The 24,937-nt window shown below is 42.8% G+C and overlaps 1 protein-coding gene across 1 annotated transcript in view; it reads right to left on the bottom strand.

Moving 5' to 3' along the window:
* Nucleotides 1-4,807: 4,807 nt before the first annotated feature.
* PRICKLE1 (prickle planar cell polarity protein 1) overlaps nt 4,808-24,937 on the bottom strand; it is a 54,920-nt gene continuing 34,790 nt past the window's right edge. The window contains exons 2-8 of the mRNA XM_040410822.1: nt 11,425-11,600; nt 10,436-10,549; nt 9,600-9,737; nt 8,844-9,047; nt 8,124-8,310; nt 7,009-7,875; nt 4,808-6,727 (exon numbers count right to left, since the gene is read on the bottom strand). Coding sequence (XP_040266756.1) covers nt 5,871-6,727; nt 7,009-7,875; nt 8,124-8,310; nt 8,844-9,047; nt 9,600-9,737; nt 10,436-10,549; nt 11,425-11,550 — 2,493 coding nt within the window. The 5' untranslated portion in view covers nt 11,551-11,600 and the 3' untranslated portion in view covers nt 4,808-5,870. The remainder of the gene's footprint in view (nt 6,728-7,008; nt 7,876-8,123; nt 8,311-8,843; nt 9,048-9,599; nt 9,738-10,435; nt 10,550-11,424; nt 11,601-24,937) is intronic.

Raw genomic sequence — 24,937 nt, 5'->3', positions numbered from 1 at the left:
ATGATCTATCCAGAGGATAGATCATCAGTTTAAACAAAGTGCAGAACCCCTTTAAGTCTCCTTTACACAGCTCAACTGAGCAGGCAATTATATGGAATAAACAGTTCGTTCACAATAACTGACTTCTCGTAAAACGGGGTGAGCTGCATTTACATGCAGCAATCATCTCCTCTGCAAGGGGAGTAGCAATCACTACAGCAATTGCTTGTCTCCATAGAGATTTGTTGTTTCTGGGCAGCAGGTGTCCAAATCAGTGATGCTTTCACCCAATGAACAAGCCTTTCCTCACACATTTACATGGACCAGTTATTGGGAATGAGCATTCTTACCATGGGCTGATGCCAAGGGAGCTACCAAGCCATCCTCACAGCCTTCCGTCGGGTACTTAGCAATCTGTCAGCGTTTAAATGTGCACTAAAATACATTGTCAGGACAGCTTTGCATGCACACAGGAGTGCTCTACATTATGTCAGCACAGCAATATAGACTGTGCTTTTAGCGCAGCTTTGAGCGCTGATAGTGGGGGAACAGTACATGGGGCAATAGGAAGATAAGAAATATTAATGACTACTTATGTCCAGTACTGCAGATAATAGTCCAGAATGGTGGTGACAGATTCCCTTTAAAAAAGTGACAACATACATATCCATATACACTAATTGGAAAAAAATGAAAGCACCCATATATAAATGTCAGATTGGCGCAAGACTCAGCAAGCAGTTGTTTCTCAGGCAGATATGTATAGGATTACAGGTGTGATCTCAGACTCTGGGTCTTGCCACAAGAGGGCATAAAAGGGCTTCCCCCGCTGCCCTATAAAAATACTCTCAGAGGCTACTTTTTGGGATGCATTCAAAAGATATTTTGCCTAGTTGAAAGATACTGGCAGGGGGCGCATCATAAGAGAGGAGCAGGATGGTCATTTCGACAAATTGCCCAACACATACGCTGTTCTGACCTAGCTGTTAGAAGTTGGCAGCAGTGGTTACTTGAGGGAACACACATGCCAAACAGGCTTTAAACAACCCAGATAGACCGCCAGGAGATAATGGTTTGATCTACAAACAAGCATGGAATAGCTCCACAGTTTCCTGCCATTGACAGCCAGGCACTGTCGCCTTCGTTTGCAGTGATGTCACGAATGAAAAATCTGGACTGCGAAAGAATGGAACTATATTGTCTTTAGCTATGGATACAATTGTCTTTGTTGTGGAGCGACACACTGCTCCAACTGCTGGTGTGATGATTTGGGAAGCAGTCGCATACAAGTGTCGTCACCTCTAGTAGCGATACGAGGGACACTAAGCACTCAATGATATGTGTAGGACATCCTGCAGCCACATGTGTTGCCTCATGGCAGGGCTTCCAACCAGCGCTTTTCAGGATAAATGTTCGCCCACACATAGGAAGGGTTTCCAAGGAATGTCTCCTCCAGACTACATCACTTACTTAGACTGCCTGGTCACCAGATTTATTGACAATCGAGCATTGATAGAACCAGCTGCAGCCTACGAGTGTGCATGATCTACAAATCTGTTGGCAAATGTGCCACAGGATACCATACAGAACCTGTATGCATCCATGTCCAACCGCATTTCCAGCCTAGAGGCAGCCCAACAGGGTACTAGAGCCTCTGTTCACTTGTACAGTTTTCCCCAATAAACGTATCCTTTTGCTCTAATATTGTAACCACTGACACTGACCACTGATCGCAATTACATTCGCACAGAGTTTCATGCAATACCAACAACTCATTCTTGGTGCGCAGGGCCGGTTTTAGACAAAATGTGGCCCTGGGAAAAAATCTAAAGTGGGGCCCCAAATCTTGTAATAATGTACTAACACCGTTAGTCTGTCGATTCCAGCCTTCCCTCACAGACTTACACCCCATAAAGCTCCTCACACAGATCTGCACCCTCATGGCCCCAGAATACGCCACATGCCCCTTCCCCTCAAAGCAATGAGTTCACCTCACTCACGGCATCTGAGAGTGTTAAAAACCAGAAGCATGGGATTCCTCTTCAGGCGCGCTTTCCCCCAGCTGAGATTGGGGAAAGCACCCTGTTCTATAAATCAGGGCGTCAGTCACCTAGATGAAATAGTGTGGGAATGAAATAAGGTGAAAGCGAGAGTAAAATCCCGAAGGATATTTATCCAAGGTTTTTATGATATAGAATAAATCGGTATATATATAAGGATCTGTATATTAAAATTGGTGCATAACAGCATATAAAAACATAAGTAAAAGTAGGTATACGTATGAGTGACTCGCTTCACAGCGGAGATAGTCTATGGGATAAAGCTCAAGACACCCATAGGCTAAACTCCCTTGCCAGGATCGCTTGTAGAATCACAGGAAGAACCGCAGTCACCACGGAAGGTACTTCTGGAAAAATTCCCTTTATTAGAATCGAGGCTCGATGCGTTTCGGGGGTTTTCAAATACCCTCTTCCTCAGGAGCAGTCAATATACAATAAAAACATATAAAAGTATGGTGAATCTATGGACCTTATATACCTCTATATGATATGTGCCAGCTTGAGAAATGCACGTGGGGAGGCGGAATCAGGAAATTACGGCACTTCCAGTTTCAGTGAACATGCGTTTCACAGTGGAATGTCCGTTCTAGGGTGGCTAATGTGATTAATTAAAATTGATCTGGCTATTCCAAGTCTTCACAAACCAGTAGTTATTGTAGGGGGCTATAAACATGTAGTCCGTTGGGATAATATGGGGGTGGGGAGGGTGCTGTACACAACAATATTGCAATGAAAATAATTTTTATTTTTATATTTTTTTAAGCGAGTCCTGATGAGGCTCAGCTTGCTGCAGTGAGCGGGCCTATAGAGGTCCTGAGCGGGGGTGCTGTTAAAGTTGCCACCTTTCCCAACAAAAAAGGTTGGTGTGGGTTAATACTGGTGTTATTTGATCATATTTTACGTTTTGCTCCATTTTTTTTCTCAATAAAATCAAACTTTTCACTGTTGGGGACACCCTGTGTATTTAAGTTTTATTTAGCCTCTATTTTTAAAATGTTTCTGTGGTGATTTGAACTCACAACCTTCTACATTAAAGGCAAGAACCTTAACTACTAGGCTATAGAGCTCAATGCTAAGTCATTGTTGAAAAACCTCAGAATTTTCTCTGGTATACTATGAGGTTTTTCAGCAATGACTTAGCATTGAGCTCAATAGCCCAGTGGTTAGGGTTCTTTCCTTTAATGTAGATGGTTGTGAGTTCGAATCCCCACAGAAACATTTCAAAAATAGAGTCTAGTTTGTCCCCCCAACCACTGCCAAAATCAGATACGGTTGCATGAATAATCTTAGTGTGAGCCATAAAGTCAGGGAAATTTAATAAAGCATTTACACCGCTATTGTGATGTAAAAAGTAGCAAATTATGGAGTATGCTATAATTGCTAAATAATTTGCAACTTTTCATTATCTCTTCACCTTTTTAAATTGGCTTGAAATGTGTTTGGGGCACAGTGAGAGGGCTCATAAATTGGTAATGCACCAGTTCTTAATAAATTTGGCACATTCTGTGCTGATGGACTTTACAAATACTGACATTACAAACACCAGTCTTAGTATATCTCCCCCAGTGTACATACAGTACTTGTACAGCTATAGTAGGTATACTTGCAGTCTTAGGACTCATCCACACGACTGTATTTATGTGTCCGCATCCGTTCTGTAATTTTGCAGAACGCATGCGGACCCATTCATTTCAATAGGGCTGCAAAAGATGCAGACAGCACACCAAGTGCTGCCGATATCCATACTTCCGCGGCCCTGCAAAACACATAGAATGTGTCCCATTCTTGTCCGCAAATGCCATAAGAGAAAATGAAGAGCCAGATCTAGTTTTTAGTTTCTTAAAGGCCATCTGTCAGCAGTTTTGTACCTATGAAACCGACCTGTTACATGAGTACTTGGCAGCTGAAGACATCTGTGTTGGTCCCTTGTTCCTATGTGCCTGCATTGCTGAGAAAATGATGTTTTAATATATGCAAATGAGCCTTTAGGAGCATTGTAATTAAACCTAGAGGCTCTGCTCTCTCTGCAACTGCTGCGTCCTCTGCTCTTTGATTGAAAGGGCCAGGCAGTGTAAATGTGATCACTGCCTGGCACAGTCAAAGTGAAGAGAGCACGGCAGTTGCAGGGAATGCGGAGACACTAGGTGTAATAGTAATGCCCCCGTTGCTCCATGTGGCAAGCACACATGTAACAGGTCAGCCAGTTTCAGAGGTACAATTTTGCTGACAGATGCCTTTAAATCTATCCAGTTATCCCTGTTTCAGTTTTGAACAATAGCTTTATGCTGTATCAGTCTTTGCAGCTCAGCCCTTTTCAAGCAAATGGGGTTCAGTGCCGATACCAGATACAGAGGATGGACAAGTGCAGTGTGGTATAAACATTAGAACCTTTTTTTCAACTCTTAAAGAACCCTTTAATATTTCACCACCATGATGCTGCAGGTATCGGTAGAGCAGTATATACTGCCGTTAATAGTGTAGTCAGTTGTTCTGCTTAGACAGTCTGGATTTTAGGTGGTCTGAGGATTTTGTCGACCCTTGCAGAAATGTCAGGGTGCAGTTAATCAGCTGATGATGCATGTTATGTCTATGGGCAGTTTTGGACATACTGTGCCATGCTTTACAGTAACAGACTAAATGGTTCCAAAAAGCAGAGACAAATAAAAGCGGGTGTGAAAAGGGTTACTGGGATGGGAGCAACTGGTATAAATTCCTCATGTACTCCTTATCATAATAAATGGAAACACAAAAAAAATCCGGAATGCTCTATATTTTTTTTATTCACAAAAATGTGTCAGTCTTTTAGAAATGTCAAACAAGTGATTTATAGTATCTAAAACATACATCCGAGACACAATCTATTGCCATTCCAGCAATTTTTTCTGCTATTCTGATCTATAAATAAAACCTATAGGTTACATAGGCGTAAAAGAATTTACACCCCTGCAGTGCCACATACAGGGCCAAATAACTCAGGAGAGGGGGTGGTACTATAAAGAAACATCGTCACTAAATACTGTAAGGGTTTGCTTTCTAAACCTCTTGTAAATTACAAGAACCAAGAGACAGCAAACACAAACCAAAACTCTTCTGTTGGACCCCAATTCAACGAAAATTACCGTAATATAAAAAATAACATGTTCTACATTTGACATATACAATATATACACTTCTTATATGCACAGTTAAATTAGGGCTAAATTTGTTTAAACACATTATAAATAATTTGCAGCTAACTATCCTACACTTAGCGTGGCTTACATGGCTTCAGACTCTGCTTGCAAATGAGAAGATCTGGTTCTGCCTGTGTGGGTCAGTGTGAATCACCTGGAACAAAAGAACTCCTTGCATAATGGTACATAGACACATCTGTGACTAAAGGAGTGCAAAATACTAACTGTTAGGAGCAAACAAGCCTCATTCATGTGAAAAGAGATCATATTCAAAAGTAAATGACCATTGTAAGGTACGATTGGAAATGTTATGTGACTGACCGAGAGCTCAGAGTTAGCAAGTCTGATGTATCTATACCACTTGCATGCTAAGCATATGGTGCACAGGCTAAATTCTAATTTCAGTATTGTGTGCAAAGCAATAAAACAAAGCAAACCTGAACTGTAAACCTGTGATCATTTAAGCAAATAATCTGCTACACACAAAATCCTCAATTACACATTGCAAACACCAGCCGGCCTGTTTTGGTACAAATGGCAAAGCATTAAAAAAAGACGACATGTTAGCAAATAGAGCTAGAAAATGAAAGAGTCTCTGTGGATTGAGCACGTCAATGCATTGTCTTCACAGGAATGAAAGTAAAGATGCCTACAAGTCTTAGGAAATAATACAGTTTTTGCCTTTGCGTCCCTTCTTCTTTTTGGATTTAGTGGTCCTTTGGCCAAAATGACTACTGGATAGTGCAGATGTGGGACTGGGCAAGTCATCTGTAAAATACTGATATCTTTGTGGCCGCGGAATAGGCTGTCCAAGAAAATATCCCTCCTCTTCTGAGTCAGATGAGGATGAGGAACATGTTGAACACCAAGAGTCATCATCCTCACCATAAAGACCCAAAAACTTATCCATAATTTGGCTTTGCAATCCATAGTCTGAAGCGGCATTTGCATACTGTCCAAAAAGTTCACTGTTCTGAATGTACGCCTGAAGTTCTTGAGGGGATTTGTTCTGAAAGACTCGGTCATAATCCTCTGAAGTGTAACATCTGGGTTTCTCACGGCCAGGTACTTTTTGGTCTGCTGCAAGATTAAGTGCATTTTCAGAGCGAGATTTTCTGCTTTTCCTACGCCTATGATGATGACGAGGTCTCTCACTGCGTTCCTCCATATGATAAACCCTTCTCCGACTTCTCTCACTCATGGGAGGCTGTCGGATTTCAATGCTGCCATAATCTCCATTATCAATTACATCATCTGAAAATTTGACTTGTGGTCTTGTCTGTGATTTTGACCTTCTCAGGGCAGACATGTGAACAGGTTTTTCTTCTGGAAGTGGCTTTTCCTGGCAAATTTCCAAATTTAGACTTTTCAAAGATTCAGTACTCCTGTTCAGCATGGAAGAATTAAGAGTTCCCATATTGCTCATTTTCTCACAGTCCCTTGTGTCCAAGTCTTGAAAATTTGGATAAGAGAAGTGTGAAGGGCGTGTTTTACTCTCCCCATCATTTGATGCTCCTAAAAGGGAAAAAAAAAAAATAGAAGAAATGACACCATGTAATATACAAGACACTTTTAGTTTACAGAGAGAAAATTCCTGAAGACCACATCATTTACTGTGCTCTAAGACCATAATATGAAGCGATACAAACATGACAAAATTTACACGTGCCCTTAATTTAATGTGAAATGCTTGGCTGTGCGCGTTTACAGCGAGTACTTTCTGCTTTTAGTCTGCAATTGATCATTTCACCAAAAAGTATATGAAATCTGTCCCTATGCAGAATAAAATGACATACCTGTTATATTGGACAATGCTAGCGAATCCATAGAGTTACATATGTTTTCAAGTTGTGGTTTTAGATCATCAGACAAACATTCCAATGAGTCTTTGTACCATGGTATCTTGTCATGTTTGTAACCAGATGTTCCATGATCCAAGTCTAATTCTTGTATCTTTCTGCTGCTTGCTGGCCCTGGGTGGCTGCCGTAAGCAGAGTCTCCAAGACCATCTTGTGACTGTGCCCAGTACATATCAGTCTGATACTTTTTACTTGCCAAACTCTGGTTGCGCCCAGCTCTTTTAAGGTCACTACAGATTTTGACATTTTCTGACATCCATTGTTCACTAGATCGATTATCTTCAGTGGGCTGCTGGAAGAGTCCTTTCTCGCCAAACTTTATAAGCAACTGGGTCATGTAGTCATCATGCTCAGCCCATTCTTCATGATCCTCTGGAGTCTCCTGCTCATCTCTTCCTTTCCAAAAGTCATTATCATCAAAACTGGCACCTTGCCTTGATAAGCCAAGGTCATCCATCTTACGAGACAGTGTGTCATCAGCATTACCAGACAGTCCTGGGAACTTGTAATTCAATGCTGGAGACAGCAAGAGCGACTGTCGACACTGATCTGCAGATCTGCTGCTCTTTCCCATTCTTACGCTTCTTCTGGATTCTCTAGATCTAGCAGACTGAAATGCTGAGTCAGAAGAATCAGAAGCATGAACATCTTCTCCCAAACTACAGATCTTTGAGCAATAGATTCGGCCCTTTTTTGGCAGAAAGGGGCATCCAAGTAGGGAAACTTTGCACTGTGCACAAGAAAAACAGCTTTCTGTTGCGTGCCAGTGCTGGCCATCATAGGTCATCTGGGCATGGTCAACACCTAAAAGGGTGAATAAAGGAAGACCAGTGAATATCAGATATCTAAGTATCTACAATTTAATTAAATGATACGCCAGTGCCAAGTGCACAACAATCTTAAATCATCTATACTGAAAAGAAATTTGCATAGGTTTGTGTATTTCTATTACAATGTTTGGGTTTTGTTTCACTAATCTATTATCCCCTTTGAACCCCTCATCATGCATTACAATGCATTATGGTAAGATTACAAGAAAAGCTTTACAATACCTATATGCTCTCCACAGGATTCACAGTATTCTGCATAATGGGATTCAAAGCAGCCACAGCAGAAGGGACGGCCATCTTTCATGATGTATCTCTGTCCTCCAAGCACGGTCTCACACTCATAGCAACAAAAATGCTTCATGTGCCAGTGACGCCCCTCAGCCTCGGTGCACTCATCAGCGAATATAATCTACAAAAAAACATAAGTGATATATGAAGCCATATCTTAATAATTATGCTAGTACTTCTGTACTAAAACACAAACTGATGATGTCTAAGTTATGAAAGGGTTTCTCGGGCCATTTCACCATCCGGATTTGTTACCAACCTGTGGTAAGACGATCTTTTAAACAGTACTTACCAGTCTCTTGCTAGAACAATGCTAATGTCTCTGCTGAGCTTGTGCAGGCTCTTACCAGATATGGCAGCTTCTTTTTCTGTTCAGCTCCATTTACTCTAATAGAGCTGAATGTGAAAAGAAGCGGCCATATCTGGTCGGGACCTGGGCGGAAGAGACCGCAGCGTCTGTTAGCACAGCAGAGACAGCGTCACCGGGGAGCGAGGGACTGGCAAGCATTGTCTAAAAGATCTCCCACCCACAGGTTAGTAACAAACCCCAATTAGGTGAAGTTGCCAGAGAAGCCCTTAAACATCTGAAACCAGTAGTCTGACAGAAGAATAATGTGACCTTTTGTTGATAGAAAGCTTGCATGGGTTATATACCTCATCACATGCTGAGCATCTTGGTTTAAGCAGTTCAGCGTGGTGCCGACCACAGTGTATTTTTCCATCTTGGTAGAAGTATATCAGATCGACCAGTAGTTCGTTACACGTGGAACATGCAAAACACGATGGGTGCCAGCATACCCCAGGACCTGCCCTCGAAACAAAAATGGCTATTTCACCTCCATTAATCTTTTCGCTGCACTAGAGAAACAGAAAATAATTGTGTAAAAATACAAGTAAAAAGTCTAGTCTATACCATGCTGAAAGTTGGCACATTTGATGCTGTTCACATTAAATTTAAAAATACCACTTTTGACATAAAACTTACACAGGAATTTAAACACCCATTTAAAATCCAAAAGGGAGAAAAGTCTAATAATCCCCAACCATAAACTGATTCTAAACCAAGACAAATATTGCTGATGTAAAGTAGACATTTAAGGGACCACTTAAGCTGGTTTTCATTATTTGAATGTGGTTTTAATAAAGTTAGCCATCTGGCTACAATTTGACACTTCTCCTAAGAAGAAAACACAGTCACGTATACAGGCAGACTAGCTGGAGGGAATCCCTATGAGCCAGGGTGAAGTGGGGGGATAATAATACTGTGCCGGTCACAGTACTAGGAGATGTACTGCCAGACATATAGCTAGAACATGACTGATCTCATGTGGGAAAATGCTGCCAAGCCAATACTGTTTTCTCATATTTTCTCATAAAAATGTGCATTCTAGATAGAAGAATTCTAGTTACCTGCTCACAGACAGCATGCATCACAGCCCTTGACAAGGTTTTAATATTGCCTCTCCCGAGGGCCTCCTTTTTCCGCTGGGTGCTGAACAATATCAGTTCCTTCTTCTCTTCTTCACTTAATGACTGGCAATAACGGACCTAAGGGAGGAAACTATTTCTGTCAATGCTTGGCTTTTCCAGACATAAGGATTACTTATTAATAAGTAAATACAGCACTCAGGAATACGTGCAAGAACAAGTGTTTCTTTTAGCCATCCATCCACCATCTCACAGTAAATCGGCCAACGTTTTGGCCCAATCCCTGGACCTTGATCACGGCCTTCTAAATCGGAGAGCAGCAAGAACAACATATCCTATGGAGGCGCTCTCCGATCTACAAGGCTGTGATCAAGGTCCAGGGACTGGACCAAATCATTGGCCAATTTACTGTAAGATGCTGGATGGATAAAAAAATAAAATAAAACACTTATTACACATATTCTTGGTGCCGTGGTTACTTTATTAACATTCTACAGAACTAGAGCACCAGCACAAAGGTCAGCGTGCCAACCAGAATTTTGCGAGCATAGGGATTATTTGACACTTGACTGACACATTCTACAGATGAGTAAACAGACTATATGGCTTACAGGGATTCAATGTTCCACAATGAAGAATATGGCCTGGGGCTATTAAATAGCACAAACAGAACTAAGTAAGTAAACCTATTAACACTCGGGAAAAAAACCAAATATAATACTATACAACATAAAAAAACTAAAAGTGAGCTACAAACTACACAATATTCAGCTTTTTCCCTGATTTTTCTGGCAAATTTGTCAAAAATGTAGTCTTACCTCGTTATCGTGTGGGGGAAGCTGATAGAGGAGCTGCTTGATGCGAAACTTTTCTCCTACACTGTTCACATACGGGACTTTTTCTTCCGGCAAACAGGCAAAATATAACTGAACCTGCAGAATGAATCGAAACCACTTATATACAGTAAAGGAGAACAATATTATTCAGAAGACATTCATGTTCGCAGCAGACAATTGACTTCTTTGTATTTCAGATGTATTAAAGAGAAGGTAAAATGGAGGTGAAAAAGCCAAGAAAAGCAAACAATGCGACATTAGGATGGAGGCTTATGTGATAATGAGCACCAGATGAGCCAACTCAGCACCAGTAGATGGGCAGTTTGCACCCAGCTGCTGAATTGCTTTCCAGGAATGCAAGTTGTGCAGTGACTATTAGGGGGTACCATAAATTATGCACATTTAATGTGGTCATTATACCCCACCTCCTCTACTACTGGTCAACAAGTCCATAGAAATTCCAACATTTCTACCTACAATTACTTTGCATAACGTGAGAAGCCATCTAGAAAACAGCCCCTATAAACAGGTTTAATTTGCTTCTTGCATTTTACACATTGCTGAGACAAAAGCTGCTTTGTCAACTCCTGCTGGTAGGTTCATCCCAAGCCACAGCTTTCATTGCTTCCATCTGAGCTTTTTTCCATAGGACCCCGAAGTCAACTTCACGGGAGGGGTCAAACGCAAACATGTTTTAGCCAGATGCCAGGTTATGCTCCAAAAAGGCACAGTTTAACTACATCCTCTCTCAAATACTATGCCAGATAAGCCTTATGTCCTTATGTGCTTTAAGGCAGGTCATAACATACTTTTCCTTATTCTGAAGTTGTTGCTACTGTGTGGAACTACTAGAAATGGCTTATAACGGCACTGAACATCCATAAAAAAAACATTATACAGTAATATAGCCTGTATAATACACAAACAAGCATACACAAGGCGCACAGACACAGCTATTAGTTTGCTCTTACCTGTTCAGGGCGAAGACCTGGTGGAACCCAAGTGTACTCCTCCATGGCACAACCAGAATCGTCATCCGATGTGGAGCTTCGCTGACACCCATAAGTGAGCTTACTGACTTTCTGCTCCATTGCCATAGGCAGATAATGGAATCTTCTACCTCAAGACGCTTCAGTCATTAATTACTCTAGGGGAGAAAATGAGACAAACTAAGTCAACACATTGTTAAATTAAATCTGAAGAACGTCATGCTGAGATAATGTTTTACAGTGTATTTGGTTTAGAAGAAAATCTATATCCATGCAGCAATGTCAGAGGCCAGCTTTGAAATGAATACGTGCCATTCAAGGCACCAAAAAGCCAGTTCCTCAGATGTCACCTCTGAAGAGGGGACCTCAGTGGTCTGGAAAGTTCATTTGCAACATCAGCAAATCAGTTTCTCACAGGTTCCTGGGTGGGACCATCTACAGGTCAAATGAACAAGGCTTTTAGGGGGAAAAATAAGTCTGACAGAACAACGTAAAGCTGTAATAAAAACCCATTTATTGAATCATTAATACAAATGTTCCCAGGTTATAGTGTATAAAGCAGAACTACATGGTTTATTTGCCAGCAGAAAATGACTCCAACTGTATTTTATAATGGGGGATGAAAAGGAGCAGATACCAGACCCTCAAAGAGATTAGGGTAATAGAGAGCACTCCAACAAAGGAAGCTACAGTTTCTCCCTACAGGGATTATAACCTTTTGACCCTGGATAATACCGGAATACCGTGCGCCTCTTTCCACTGCTAACAGTTAAACAAACGTTCCCTGCAACAGGTGCAGCCCAACTATTCACACCGAGCAACTGTTCACAAGTCACTTCTGCAAACTGCTCCTCAGTAACTGCCACAACCTCACATACCATGGCCCATATTCACCTTCAGATTTGCTCTAAGGTGGGCACAGTATTTAAAAAGGTATATAAAGGATCTTCGTAGGTCATGCCTCCCAAGTTATTGCCACTCACGCCAGTCATATCCAATACTGAGAGGTGTAGTGTACCTAGAAAAGTACCATGCACAGATCCATTAGCCACAATCTATGGTTTCTAATCAGGGCTGTGGAGTTGGAGTTCGTTTTGGGTAAAGTCTGTAAAAACGTACCAACCCCAGCTCAGTCTTCAAAAGAAGAATATTAATTTTTATAAATTAGTACTATTGTATAAAGGGGTTTTCTGAGTGTTTTATTATACTGATGACCTATCCTAATCTGATTGGTGGGGGGTCCAACACCCAGGACCTCTGCCAATCATCTGGATAAAGCAGCCACATTGCTACTGTGGCAGTACAGTACTTTGTATCGCAGCCCAGCTCCATTCATTTGAATAGGACTGAGATGTTCCTAGGCCACGTGATGTGGCCTCAAGTAAGCTGTGAGGGGTGCAGTGGCCTCCTAAAAGAACTGATCCACAGGCCCCCACCGATCAGATACTGATAACCTATCCTCCGTTATCAGTATAAAACAGTCAGAAACCCCCTTTACAAAATTTATGGCTTGTTGCAGCCCTGTTTCTAACTATGGATGATTGACCTCAGCGTCATATTTTTGAAGGAGAACAAAATTTGTTTCTTCAAGCCATAAGAATTTAGGACTTGGCTACATAATAAAAAAAAAGTCAAATATTGGATAACTTGATCAGATGCAAACTAAAATTTAAAAAAAAAAAAATATATATATATATGAAAGTCCTTATTTATGGATTTCTAGAGAGCAATGACTCATGTAGTATACGTTACATTTGGAAAAAGTCTATAAAGAATAGCGAGTCACTGTACGGGTGGGATGGGAACCAAAGCAAAGACTTTGAAACCTTTTTTTTATATGAAAATGTTCTTTTTTAACGGAGCCAATTCAGATTTCTGGGGGATCCAACGGTGGAGACATCACCTTGGCTCAACTGTGCAACACTCCGAGATTCAGCAGCAGTTATAAAGAAGGTCTTATCCATGAGAAACATGATGGCTTAACCAGACTGAAATATTAGCATCTGCATACAGTACAGACACTGTGATACACATATAATGGCAGGGTTGTCTCCACAGCTGCCCAACTGCGGGTCAAGGCTTAAGCTTTCGAACAGACATCTTAAAGACTACTCCACACATTTGTGATGCAATAGGCATATACAAATTATTATACAGATGAGTGAAAAGCACTACTTTGGAAAAACATTTGAAAGTTTGGTAGTTCAACTGAACATTTTTATTCCAGGTTTTCATTACAGCCATGGGATGTAACATATACAAGAAATAATTCAATTTAGAGAGCGAGCCGTTAACACACAGTAAAGGGCTTTAGTCATTTTATACTGAAGAGAGAAAACATCTCAAGCAGATGGTAGAAAAATATGCTGAAAAGATCATAAATAGGGTGCTTTACAAGTTTACAAGTAATACTGGATAGGCTTGTAAAATGTAATACACTTCAAAGGGACGGCGGGAAGCTCATTTACAAGGTGGATTATTACTACATGTAAAGGAAGATCTAGATGAGATGAAAGTCAAATAAGGCAGGACCAGCCGACCATTTATGTGTATGGGGGTATCCTAATGTACCCCCAATGGCAGATGTTGAGTTTTTACATGCTTGACCGTTTGTTCTCAAGGGAGATGTTTTGGAGAGGGGGTGTTTGGCAGGGGCTTATACCCCTCTCCCCATACCCGTGTACGGGGGCAGGGCCAGGAGTAACAGCTGTTGGTGTTCAGCAGACAGCTATCCAAGGTGTATAGGCACCTTAGGGCCTCATGCACACAACCGTGTGTGTTTCGTGGTCCACAAACCATAAAGTGTGCTTTCCGCATTTTATGTGGCCTCTTTGAAATGAATGTGCCAGATCCACTAAAAAATGTGGATTAGATGCAGAAAAAAAAAATACAGTCGTGTGCATGAGGGCTTACACGGCATATTTCCAGCACTGGTGCTAGTAAACTATTTGGCAATACAGCGTTTCCGTCATAAAGTAGACTGTGGCGATTCCATAACTCCATGTTCTTGAATACCACTGTAAGATATTTAGACAATTCCAATTATCCAAGTTACTGAGAATTTCAGTTTTTTTATAATCATACTCCACAAACAGGAAAAATACAAAGTTATACAATATGGAAAACCATGAACCCATCTATGGTGGCCTCTACTTTTCATGGTATGACCTAGCGAGTTGAAAAACTGACAACGCAGAACAATAAACAGCCGTCGTAGACAGGTTACCCATTAAATACTTCACAGGAACCTACTACACTGAGGAATCTGTTGAAGAGGATTGTGGGTGCTGAAGTAGTCATACAAGTGAATGCTTTCACAGTTGTACGTGGTGAACTGCTGGCCATGTCAGGGACAGGCAGCATGCACAAACCAGCACAGCAGCTGTAAAAACTAATCCTGATAGAAGGCTATTTTAAGGCAAAAAGAGAAAAGTATAAATAAGATTCTGCCTTGTGAAGCGTAATCTGGCATTTTCTGAATACCAGTAACACCGCCAATGGTTTCATTATCCAGCTTTACCTGAAGGAGTGGTCATGGTTTCGGGAAAGTTAGGTTCCATTGACAAACAACTCTTATGGCACCAGCTGGCAGATACTACCAACACGTCAAGAGGTTACCATTACCCATGGCAAATTATTTCAATGCATATGGGAACTCCGAAGTGTTACCATCACGCTTTATTCCTTATTTTACACATTTCCATTCCATTGATCTCCTTGTAGAGCTCCACCACATATGGAATTTGACTTTGTCCAAAACAAAAGAAGACAAAACCATATAAAGGACTAATTTAAGCCATTTCAATTGTCCCATCTCCACATTACTGTATAGTCGGAGATTGATTCTCTCATAACTTTGTAATAAAATCAGCACATTTCCACATCAAAAGAATGGCTGCTGTTCTAGAAGTCCTGACGCCAGGGTAGAGGTGGAGCAATGGAGAGATTGATTTGAAACCAGAACAAGAAGTTAGCTAAGCCAGCAACAATAAAACTTTTAGTAGCCACCATTCCCTGGTTTCTGGGACCTCTCCTCTCATGACCTCTGGGACACTGCCAGTGGACTATTCCAATGTATACAGATATTTACATCTCACACCATCACCTGCTGGACTGAACAACACTCCTTTGTCTTTTATATTACGGGACCCATTGAAACAAGTTTCCAGGAAAAGGGGCATCCACAAGTTAAAGGTTACATGCTAGCTGATGGTGAAAACCTATAGCACAAATCCTCAAAATTATCAGAGTGAAAAAAAATGCATGCAACATCAGCTAAAGCCTGATGAAATCAAATATCAGATAACCTAAAACACACATACACCAGCTACATGGCCAGATCAATGGCATAAGCCCCACACATAGAAATATTCCTTTGTGTGGCCAGATAAAACAAGGGCTGGTATCAGGAAGCCCAGCATTCCCATGAATACACAGCTGAAATTTAAAGCGAACCCAGACCACCTGCAGATCAGACAGGCCAGCTGACAACAAACGTGCACATGCCCCATACAAATGCAACGTTTGTTCCATAAAAGGGATCAAATGTGGGGCCATCTTGTATGTCATCTAGAACAGAGGCACACTGAGGAACCTGAGCAGACCTGACCCCTCTTTGCCTACAGCTTCATGGTTCAGGCATCAACAGCCAATTAACCTCACTTACATAAAGCCCTTAGATTAAGTGTCTGAGCTCCAGGTAATATGAAAAATAAGGTTAAATGGTTGCAGAAAAAAAAATAAAAATAAAAAAAATACCTCTATACTTAAAAAACTAATTTTACTGGAATGAAGTCTTGTCCTTACCTCTTGGTGGTGAGATAACAGAATATTCCCAGTGAGGAAACCCAGCAAATCCAGGAGAAGTTTCAGTAGGCAGCTATCCACATATGTGACTCCACTTAGTTTGTTTCCATCCTGTCTGACTGAGCACTGCAAGCCATACCCTACCTGTACTTAAAGGGCCAGCCCCCCTACTTATTCATGCTGTCACTGGCCCAGCCCCCCATTCATCCCTTTGATTACACACAATTCTGACAACACAGAATCAGATGGCCACCAGCAGCCCCGGCTTCCTTTACCTAAAGCCAATACATGTGAACTTTGCCCACTCCCTGGTGCATCAAAAGCGAAAAAGGAAAACCTTCCAATGAGTGCTCTTGGAATCACCCCGGGTGGCGCTCTACATAAACAGACAAGCAAGCATGGAAGCACCGCCATCCTGCTGCACAGTATGTACAACTAATCAGGGGCAATCAGTAGAGTTTTGCCATTATCATCAGTTTTGGGTTTTTAACAGAATACCATCTGCACGAGTCCTTTCATTTAAACCCAGATATAACCCCCTCCCCTTAAAAAACATAACAAAACTCAAAAGCAAGAAAAACCAATCACTTAATAGTATTTGTTGGACAGTAGTTTTCCACTGTGGGACCACCTGAGGTAATAGATTTACCAGGTTAATCCCTTTAACCACAGTTATCTCTATGACATCTCACTTCAAGAGCTCATTGAAGTTCTGGCATCAGTGAGAAGATTTATGTAATCTTCATGATATCATCTCCTGGACCATGACCACCACCACAGACAAAGACTGCTAACAGGCCAAACTATCTGAAGGCCATTTTATAACTTGTATATAGTCTACCAGAAAATCTGAGTGGCTTTGTACACATATCTTCTACGTTTGGATGGCCATACACTTAGGGCTCATGGCCATAGACGTAAGGGCGCCATGCCCGTATTGACTTGAATGGGTCAGCGAGATACAGCCAATATAGGACATGTTCTATCTTGCAGCGTGGAGGCACAGTTCTGAAGGCCACAGAAACACTACAAAGCGCTTCCCTGGTCCTTCAGGTCCGTGCCTTCACACTGCAAAAGATATCTTTTTCCGTATCTTGTGGATTGCGGACCCACGGTACTGACGTAGCCTTTAAGGGCTTGAGCCCTTAAGATGTTGGCTGAATGCTTGTTCACTCCGATCCCACCATACACATGCATGCTCGGGTCAACTAAGTGTTCACAGTAGGAAGAGAGGAGGAATCTACTGCCAGACTTGTCCCAACAACAAAAGCATCAGGCAGCTGAAAGCCACTATGACCAATCAGAATCTCCCCCCACATCGGCAGTCAGAGTTGGGAAGCCCCCACACATTAGATGGTCAGCTGGTCCTGCCAAAATCAATAGTAGTTTCGGATGACATATGTATGGACAGCTTAAAGCGGTTGTGTAGTGCTAAGATATTGATGGCATTCTCAGTATAGGTAATCGATATCAGATCTGTGGGTGTCCGACTTCTGGCACCCCTGCCGATCAGCTGTTTAAAGGGGAAGCGGTGCTTGTGCAAGCGCTGCTTCCTCTAAAAATGACCTCCTTTGCAGTGGAGGCACAGAATAATTACAACTGCTTGCCTCATTGACTTACACTGCACAATCCTTTTAAAAATGGTCATAAACATTACATCAAAGTTGACTCAACCAGCAAATTTGGTGTCGATCTAATGTATATAAGGGCATCACAATGGCAGACCAGGCAGATTGAATTTTAACATTTTTCTTTTATTGGCACCGGAGGTAATCCACTGCTAGAGGTGTCTGGCAGCGGCTTATTTCCATCTCCAACCGCTCTTCATTTTAGTAAGCATGCACTTTATGTGGAGGTCACCAGAGATGCCACATCCAGGTACATCAGGGCTTTGTGGATGGAAATGGCCATCTAAATCAGGCCTTAAACACGAAGATCCAGTTTAAAGAATATTGAGGAATATTTTGTGCCATTTATGCTAGACATATACAAATGTGGTAGTTATGTGGCACGATAGACATACAGTCCGGTCCAGGTTACAGAAAAGATTTACACATGTAGTCATCGCCATGAGTGTGAGGTGTTATAATAGTGCTACTATAGGTGACCTGTGAGCCAGCGACAGCTTATTCATTCCTTCATCTTACAGATTTACTGAGCAACACAACTTACAAAAACCAAGACCATGATATTATGGAGTAGACACGATTGAATATAATCCATTTGCCTTATTATGCCATTACAACAGAAAATGCATCTACCCAGTCACCAGCTGACAGATAGGGGCAGTATGCATGAGCAGCAGTTTTCCAACAGATTTTCTGACCAATCATTGGCCAGGTGGCCTATTGGACACTCCGATTCTTTGCTATACTCACCAACTATTGGTCTGATTGGACAAACTGGTCAGATAATCTGTCTGTGTGTACTTTGTACACAAAGAAAAGCGACCTCATAGGGATTACTCTAGGAGCAAGGGACGCCCTTGATTTGATCACAGCCCATTGTTCAATTTAATGCTTGAGACATCTCCACTGTGAATAGGCGTGATGGTCATCTATCTGAACTGCAGGGTTATTGTCAATGGTCAAAGATGAGCTTATTCTCTGTCATTTGGACTTCTTTGTCTGGATCCAGCCTTTGTTTCCAAATGGTATTGTAAATGACATGATACCAGTACTGGCAATTTCAGAATTTATTTAAGGCCCACATGTCAGGGGATAAAAGGATCGGGCAAACTACATATTTTCACCTGATCTTTTTGTTTCCCAGGAGATAAGCCACCAGTAGCCTTCTTCCCACTCCCCACTGATTACCGAACCTGCATGTGTATGGGGGAGTCTTTAGAGCTGGCAATACATTTCAGACAGACCGCTCTGTTTCAACCCCCATCCCATACACGTGCACATTCAGCTCAGCTAACTGGGGATAGGGGAGCTGCCAGATACCAAAATAGTTAGGCTCTTGGATCTACCTAGACATCAGTCACCCTGACATATTAGTCCGATGGTCCTGCTAAAATCACCAGGTTTGGCCAACATTGTACAAGCCCTGATTAAAGAGCATGTACCAAGTATGAAATGTATCGCCTATGCACAGGATAAGGGATAACTTCTTGATCGTGGGGGAACCACTGATCCAGAGAATGGGAGTTCCATGTTCCTGTCCTGATGGAGCAGCAAGACAAGCATGCGCTATGAGCCGTCCTCTGCTATCTCTGGCACTCCAGTAGAGAATGAATGGAGCGGCAGGGCGCACGCTCAGAATGGGAACATGGGACCCCCATTCTTGGGGATGGTGGGTTAGTCATCTTCTATCCTGTGGGTAAAGGATAAATGTCATACTTGCCACAACCCCTTTAAGAAATAACAATGCTAAGCGTATAGGGAACTGCACCACAAAGTGATATACAGCGTTATGGCCTGAAGGAGCCATGACATATTTGGTGGTCTTGGAATCCCTGTGTCAAGCACCACCCCGAGTCCCTCCTTGAGACATTACACAGTATCCGTTTTTCCTGGAGTGCCGAGATAACGCCTTTCCGCATAGCTATGCCTCACTAGTATGGTACAGGCGCAGATGCAGAGTGACTGCCAACTACAGGGCAAATACTATACATCTAGTACGAGGGCATTGCTGGCAACTCATTTACATAAATCACTGGATACAGATTTTCAGAAACTGATTTCTAAACAGAAAAGGTGTTACATAAACTCACTGTGTTTTCCTCACTGACAAATGGATGGCGAGTGCCAAAAAGCAAGCGTTTTCCACCTGTAATTACGATAAGAATTCTCATGTCCAATGAATGGCGGCATTATGTCCAGGATGGTCTCTGACCAGCGATAGGGAGAATGTTTACTTTCCAGGCCAGCCATGAAGGGGAATGATTGAGTGCTATTCCTTCGGCAGACTTCCTGCACTGGCTTTTCTGGACTCTGCTGGTGGTTTCCAGCGTCCAATAACTTACAGGGCTCAGCCTTGTAAAATCAAATGCCGCTTCAATAATCCAGGCAAAAACACATCGCTAAACACTTTGCACCGCTGAAGCAGTGACCGACGGACAACATGCAAATGTATGGGCTTTTATGGGAACAGGGATTATTCAGGCATTTCCTATAATAACCTTATTCAAGGAGGTCTATGTATGCGACACCAAATACTAATCATCTAGGAGTTACAAGCTTCCATGTTTACCCAAGGTAAAAGGTGCTCACCTATAAAGCAACAAACCGTAATAGTAACCTTACTAGCTGTAAGACAGCGGCTGCAAAAAGGGAGTGCAAACAAGAATTTCACAGCGGGAAGGACAGAACTGTCATACCTGCCAATACCACACATTTTTGTTCTTCTTGTACCCCATACTATACTATAGCATAGGTTTGAACTTCTTTATAATATAGTTTCCAAAATGCTTGCAAGATGAAAGTCCCAAACCTGATGTGAACAGAGCCATACTACATTTAAGAAATATTAAAAAATAAAGTATTCCATAAGCAATAGTAAAAAGGAGAATTAATATTATAAGTATCAAAGACCAGCACAATGGCTCAGTGGTTAGCACTGGGGTGGAATCCAAGGACAACATCTGCATGGAGTTTGTATGGGTTTCCTCCCACACTCCAAAAACATACAAGAATTTAGATTTTGAGCCTCAATAAGAACATGGACCAATGTGAGTGAGGCCTCATGCACACGACCGTTGTGTGCACCCGTGGCCGTTGTGCCGTTTTCCGTTTTTTTTTCGCGGACCCATTGACTTTCAAAGGGTCCATGGAAAAATCGGAAAATGCACCGTTTTGCAGCCGCATCCGTGATCCGTGTTTCCTGTCCGTCAAAAAAATATGACCTGTCCTATTTTTTTGACGGACAACGGTTCACGGACCCTTTCAAGTCAATGGGTCCGTGACAGAACACGGATGCACACAAGATTGGCATCCGCGTCCGTGAGGGGTTAATTGCGCATATCATAGCCCCCTATAAGAGATCAGGGGCTGCCAGGCAGCAGGGGGCAGACCCCCCTCCCTCCCCAGTTTTAATTTCATTGGTGGCCAGTGCGGCCCCCCCCCTCCCTCTATTGTATTATCATTGGTGGCCAGTGTGCGGCCCCCCCCTCTATTGTATTAATATCATTGGTGGCCAGTGTGCGGCCTCCCCCCCCCCCCGATCATTGGTGACAACGGAGAGTTCAGATCGGAGTCCCAGTTTAATCGCTCTGGGGCTCCGATCGGTAACCATGGCAACCAGGACGCTACTGCAGGCCTGGTTGGCATGGTTACTTAGCAACATTACAATATTAGAAGCATCATACTTATCTGCTGCGCTGTCTGTGACCGGCCGGCAGCTCCTCCTACTGGTAAGTGACAGATCATTAAGCAATGCGCCGCACAAACCTGTCACTTACCAGTAGGAGGAGCTCCCGGCCGGTCACAGACAGCGCAGCAGGTAAGTATGATGCTTCTAATATTGTAATATTGCTAAGTAACCATGGCAACCAGGCCTGCAGTAGCGTCCTGGTTGCCATGGTTACCGATCGGAGTCCCAGCGATTAAACTGGGACTCCGATCGGAACTCTCCGCTGCCACAAATGATCGGGGGGGGAGAGGGGAGGCCGCACACTGGCCACCAATGATAATACAATAAAGGGAGGAAGGGGGGACCGGGGGAGGCCGCACACTGGCCACCAATGATAATACAATAGGAGGGGGGGCCGCACACTGGCCACCAATGATAATACAATAGAGGGAGGGGGGGCCGGGGGTGGGGGCCGCACACTGGCCACCAATGATATTCAAACTGGGGAGGGAGGGGGGTCTTCCCCCTGCTGCCTGGTAGCCCCTGGTCTCTTACAGGGGGCTATGATAAGCACAATTAACCCCTCAGGTGCAGCACCTGAGGGGTTAATTGTGCGGATCACAGTCCCCTGTAAGAGATCGGGTGCTGCCAGGCAGCAGGGGGCAGTCATGTACACAGTTCGTAGTATATTCTAACTAGAAGCGTTCCCATCACTATGGGAACGCCTCTGTGTTAGAATATACTGTCGGATATGAGTTTCACGATCTAACTCATATCAGACAGTATATTCTAACAGAGGCGTTTCCATGGTGATGGGGACGCTTCAAGTTAAAATATACCATCGGATTGGAGAAAACTCTGATCCGATGGTATAATAGGGACTCCTGACTTTACATTGAAAGTCAATGGGGGACGGATCAGTTTGAAATTGCACCATATTGTGTCAACGTCAAACGGATCCGTCCCCATTGACTTGCATTGTAATTCAGGACGGATCCGTTTGGCTCCACACGGCCAGGCGGACATCAAAACGACTTTTTTTTCATGTCCGTGGATCCTCCAAAAATCAAGGAAGACCCACGGACGAAAAAACGGTCACGGAAAAACTGAACCCGTTTTTGCGGACCGAAAAAAACGGTCGTGTGCATGAGGCCTGATGCCAATCTCTGTAAAAGCACTGCAGAATATGTTGGCACTATGTTAATGGATAAAGTAAAGAGCAGTTACCCTAGCCATGCCACTATGCAAGAAGCCAGCTATCTTCTCCATCACAGATGAATCATGTCTGCATATATCATCCTGGGACAACATTATTTCAATATGAATGGATACCATCAGAAAACAGACTCTCTTTGAATATTTTTAGAACTTTCTCGTAAAGGTCAGTGCTGTCACTATTAGGAATAATGTGGTTTGGGCAAGCAAGCTCAAATACATTCAATAGCTGTCGGCCAAACCATCATTCTGCCATGAGCGCTCTCTCTCGATTCATCCCGGGCTCCACCATGCACATTCAGCTCGGCCAAATGTGTCCTGTGCATGCTGTAGGGAGGGCAGAGAAAGCCGTCGCCAGACTGTTCAGGCGGGACCTCATCTCCCAGGAGAACAAAAGCATGGGTCCCATTAGGAGCCTCCATCACCAATTCTAGCTAAAGGCAGGACAAAATCCGTTCATGCATCAGTATTTTGTCCAGCAGAAATCAGACACTGTAGCAGGAACCCAATGTGCCCCATTATACTCAATGGAGGCCTTTGGGTGCCACTGGTATTTGGTCTAGGCTGGATTCGGGGATTATTCTTTTTTGCTATACCAGAGTAGAAGAAAAGCACAGCAGAGGGGATGTCCTAGGACAGTGGTGGCGAACCTATGGCACGGGTGCCAGAGGCGGCACTCAGAGCCCTCTCTGTGGGCACCCGCACCCTGGAAAAAGTCTATGGTGTACCAATGTCTTAGACTTTTCCTGCCATTCATCAGCGCAGGGCACACTATGAACAGCACAGGCGGTGCATTGAATGTAGGCCGGCTATTATAGCTAAATGATAAAGTACATGGAAGATGGACAGTAGTATTCAGGTTAAATTGCTGTGTTGGCACTTTGCGATTAATAAGTGGGTTTTGAGTTGCAGTTTGGGCACTAGGTCTCTAAAAGGTTTGCCATCACTGTCCTAGGAGATGTACTGGGTGGAAGTAAAGAAAGGGTGGTCACAGTAATTGTTGAAGGATGGAATGCAGAATAGGTCTTGTACTAATATGTCTGTAGTGTACAGACAGCCTATTATAGACCCACGGGTTGGGATTGGGAGTAAACAGATGTGGGTTTTCCTTTGCACTATGATTTATAGTTTGTGTGGTGAACATACAGAAGGTCTTCTCTCCAAACAAACAAGAAAAGGTCATCTAACAATGCTGCACACCTGGCCGCTTATCTCCAACACCCTGTGATTCCACAAGCCTCAATTCCAGATTTTATAATGCCCGGCACCCATCCTTCAAAAAGCGACATGACTCCGAAGAGACCGTCAGTGGCCCCTACTACTTTATTGGACGGCGTCTGATCTTGCTGAACAATGGAATACGATACTGTAAATCACTGACCCAAGAAGCACAATCCCACAAGTCACACACAATCTTAGCAAAAATATCAAAATGTAATCCAAGATGTCAGGTCTGAATGACATCTGCATTATTACATTTCAGCTTGTGTTTAGAAGAATCATTCATAATGATGTCATCAGACAGGTCTTATCAGTTCATGTGGAACATAAAACACCCCGGTGTGATGAGGAGACTACAAAGCATCAACTTAATGAAAATCTCTAAAGTGAGCAGCGGGTGATACAAGGAAATGGTGTCAGTTCTCCCCTTTCATTTGCCTGTTGCCGGAATAACTATGCCGTAGAGGTCTGTTCTTGATGTGGACAGACAGAAGGTTAACCACAAGCCAGACACCATCCAAGTCATTGTAATGAGCACTAAGGATACCTCCCAGAAATAATGCTTGAAAAGAAGGGACTAAGACAAAATAGAGACTGGTGACTATACCCTAAACAACCCCAGACACTATATAGTAGTTATACAGAGATTTCCAAAGAGCTGAATATGAACAGAGGATTTACCCAACCACTCTCCATTTCTAATGCAAACGAGGAAAACATGCCGTGATGTAGGCATGTATTCACACAGATAAAGGAGTGTTGGTCTAGTAGTAGCCGCTCTTTATAAAGGACTTGCATTCTTACAAAATGAGTGCCACACCTGTCCATAGGTTGTGTCTGGTATTACAGCTCATCTCCATTGACGTGAATTGGGCTCAGCTGCAATACCACACACAACCTGTGGACACGTATGGCGCCGTTTTTGAAAGAAAACAGCATTGACAACCCCTTCAACATT

The sequence above is a fragment of the Bufo bufo genome, chromosome 1 (genome assembly GCF_905171765.1).
Source record: "Bufo bufo chromosome 1, aBufBuf1.1, whole genome shotgun sequence".
In the NCBI taxonomy this organism is placed as follows: domain Eukaryota; kingdom Metazoa; phylum Chordata; class Amphibia; order Anura; family Bufonidae; genus Bufo; species Bufo bufo.
This window is presented reverse-complemented; position numbering and strand designations above follow the sequence as displayed.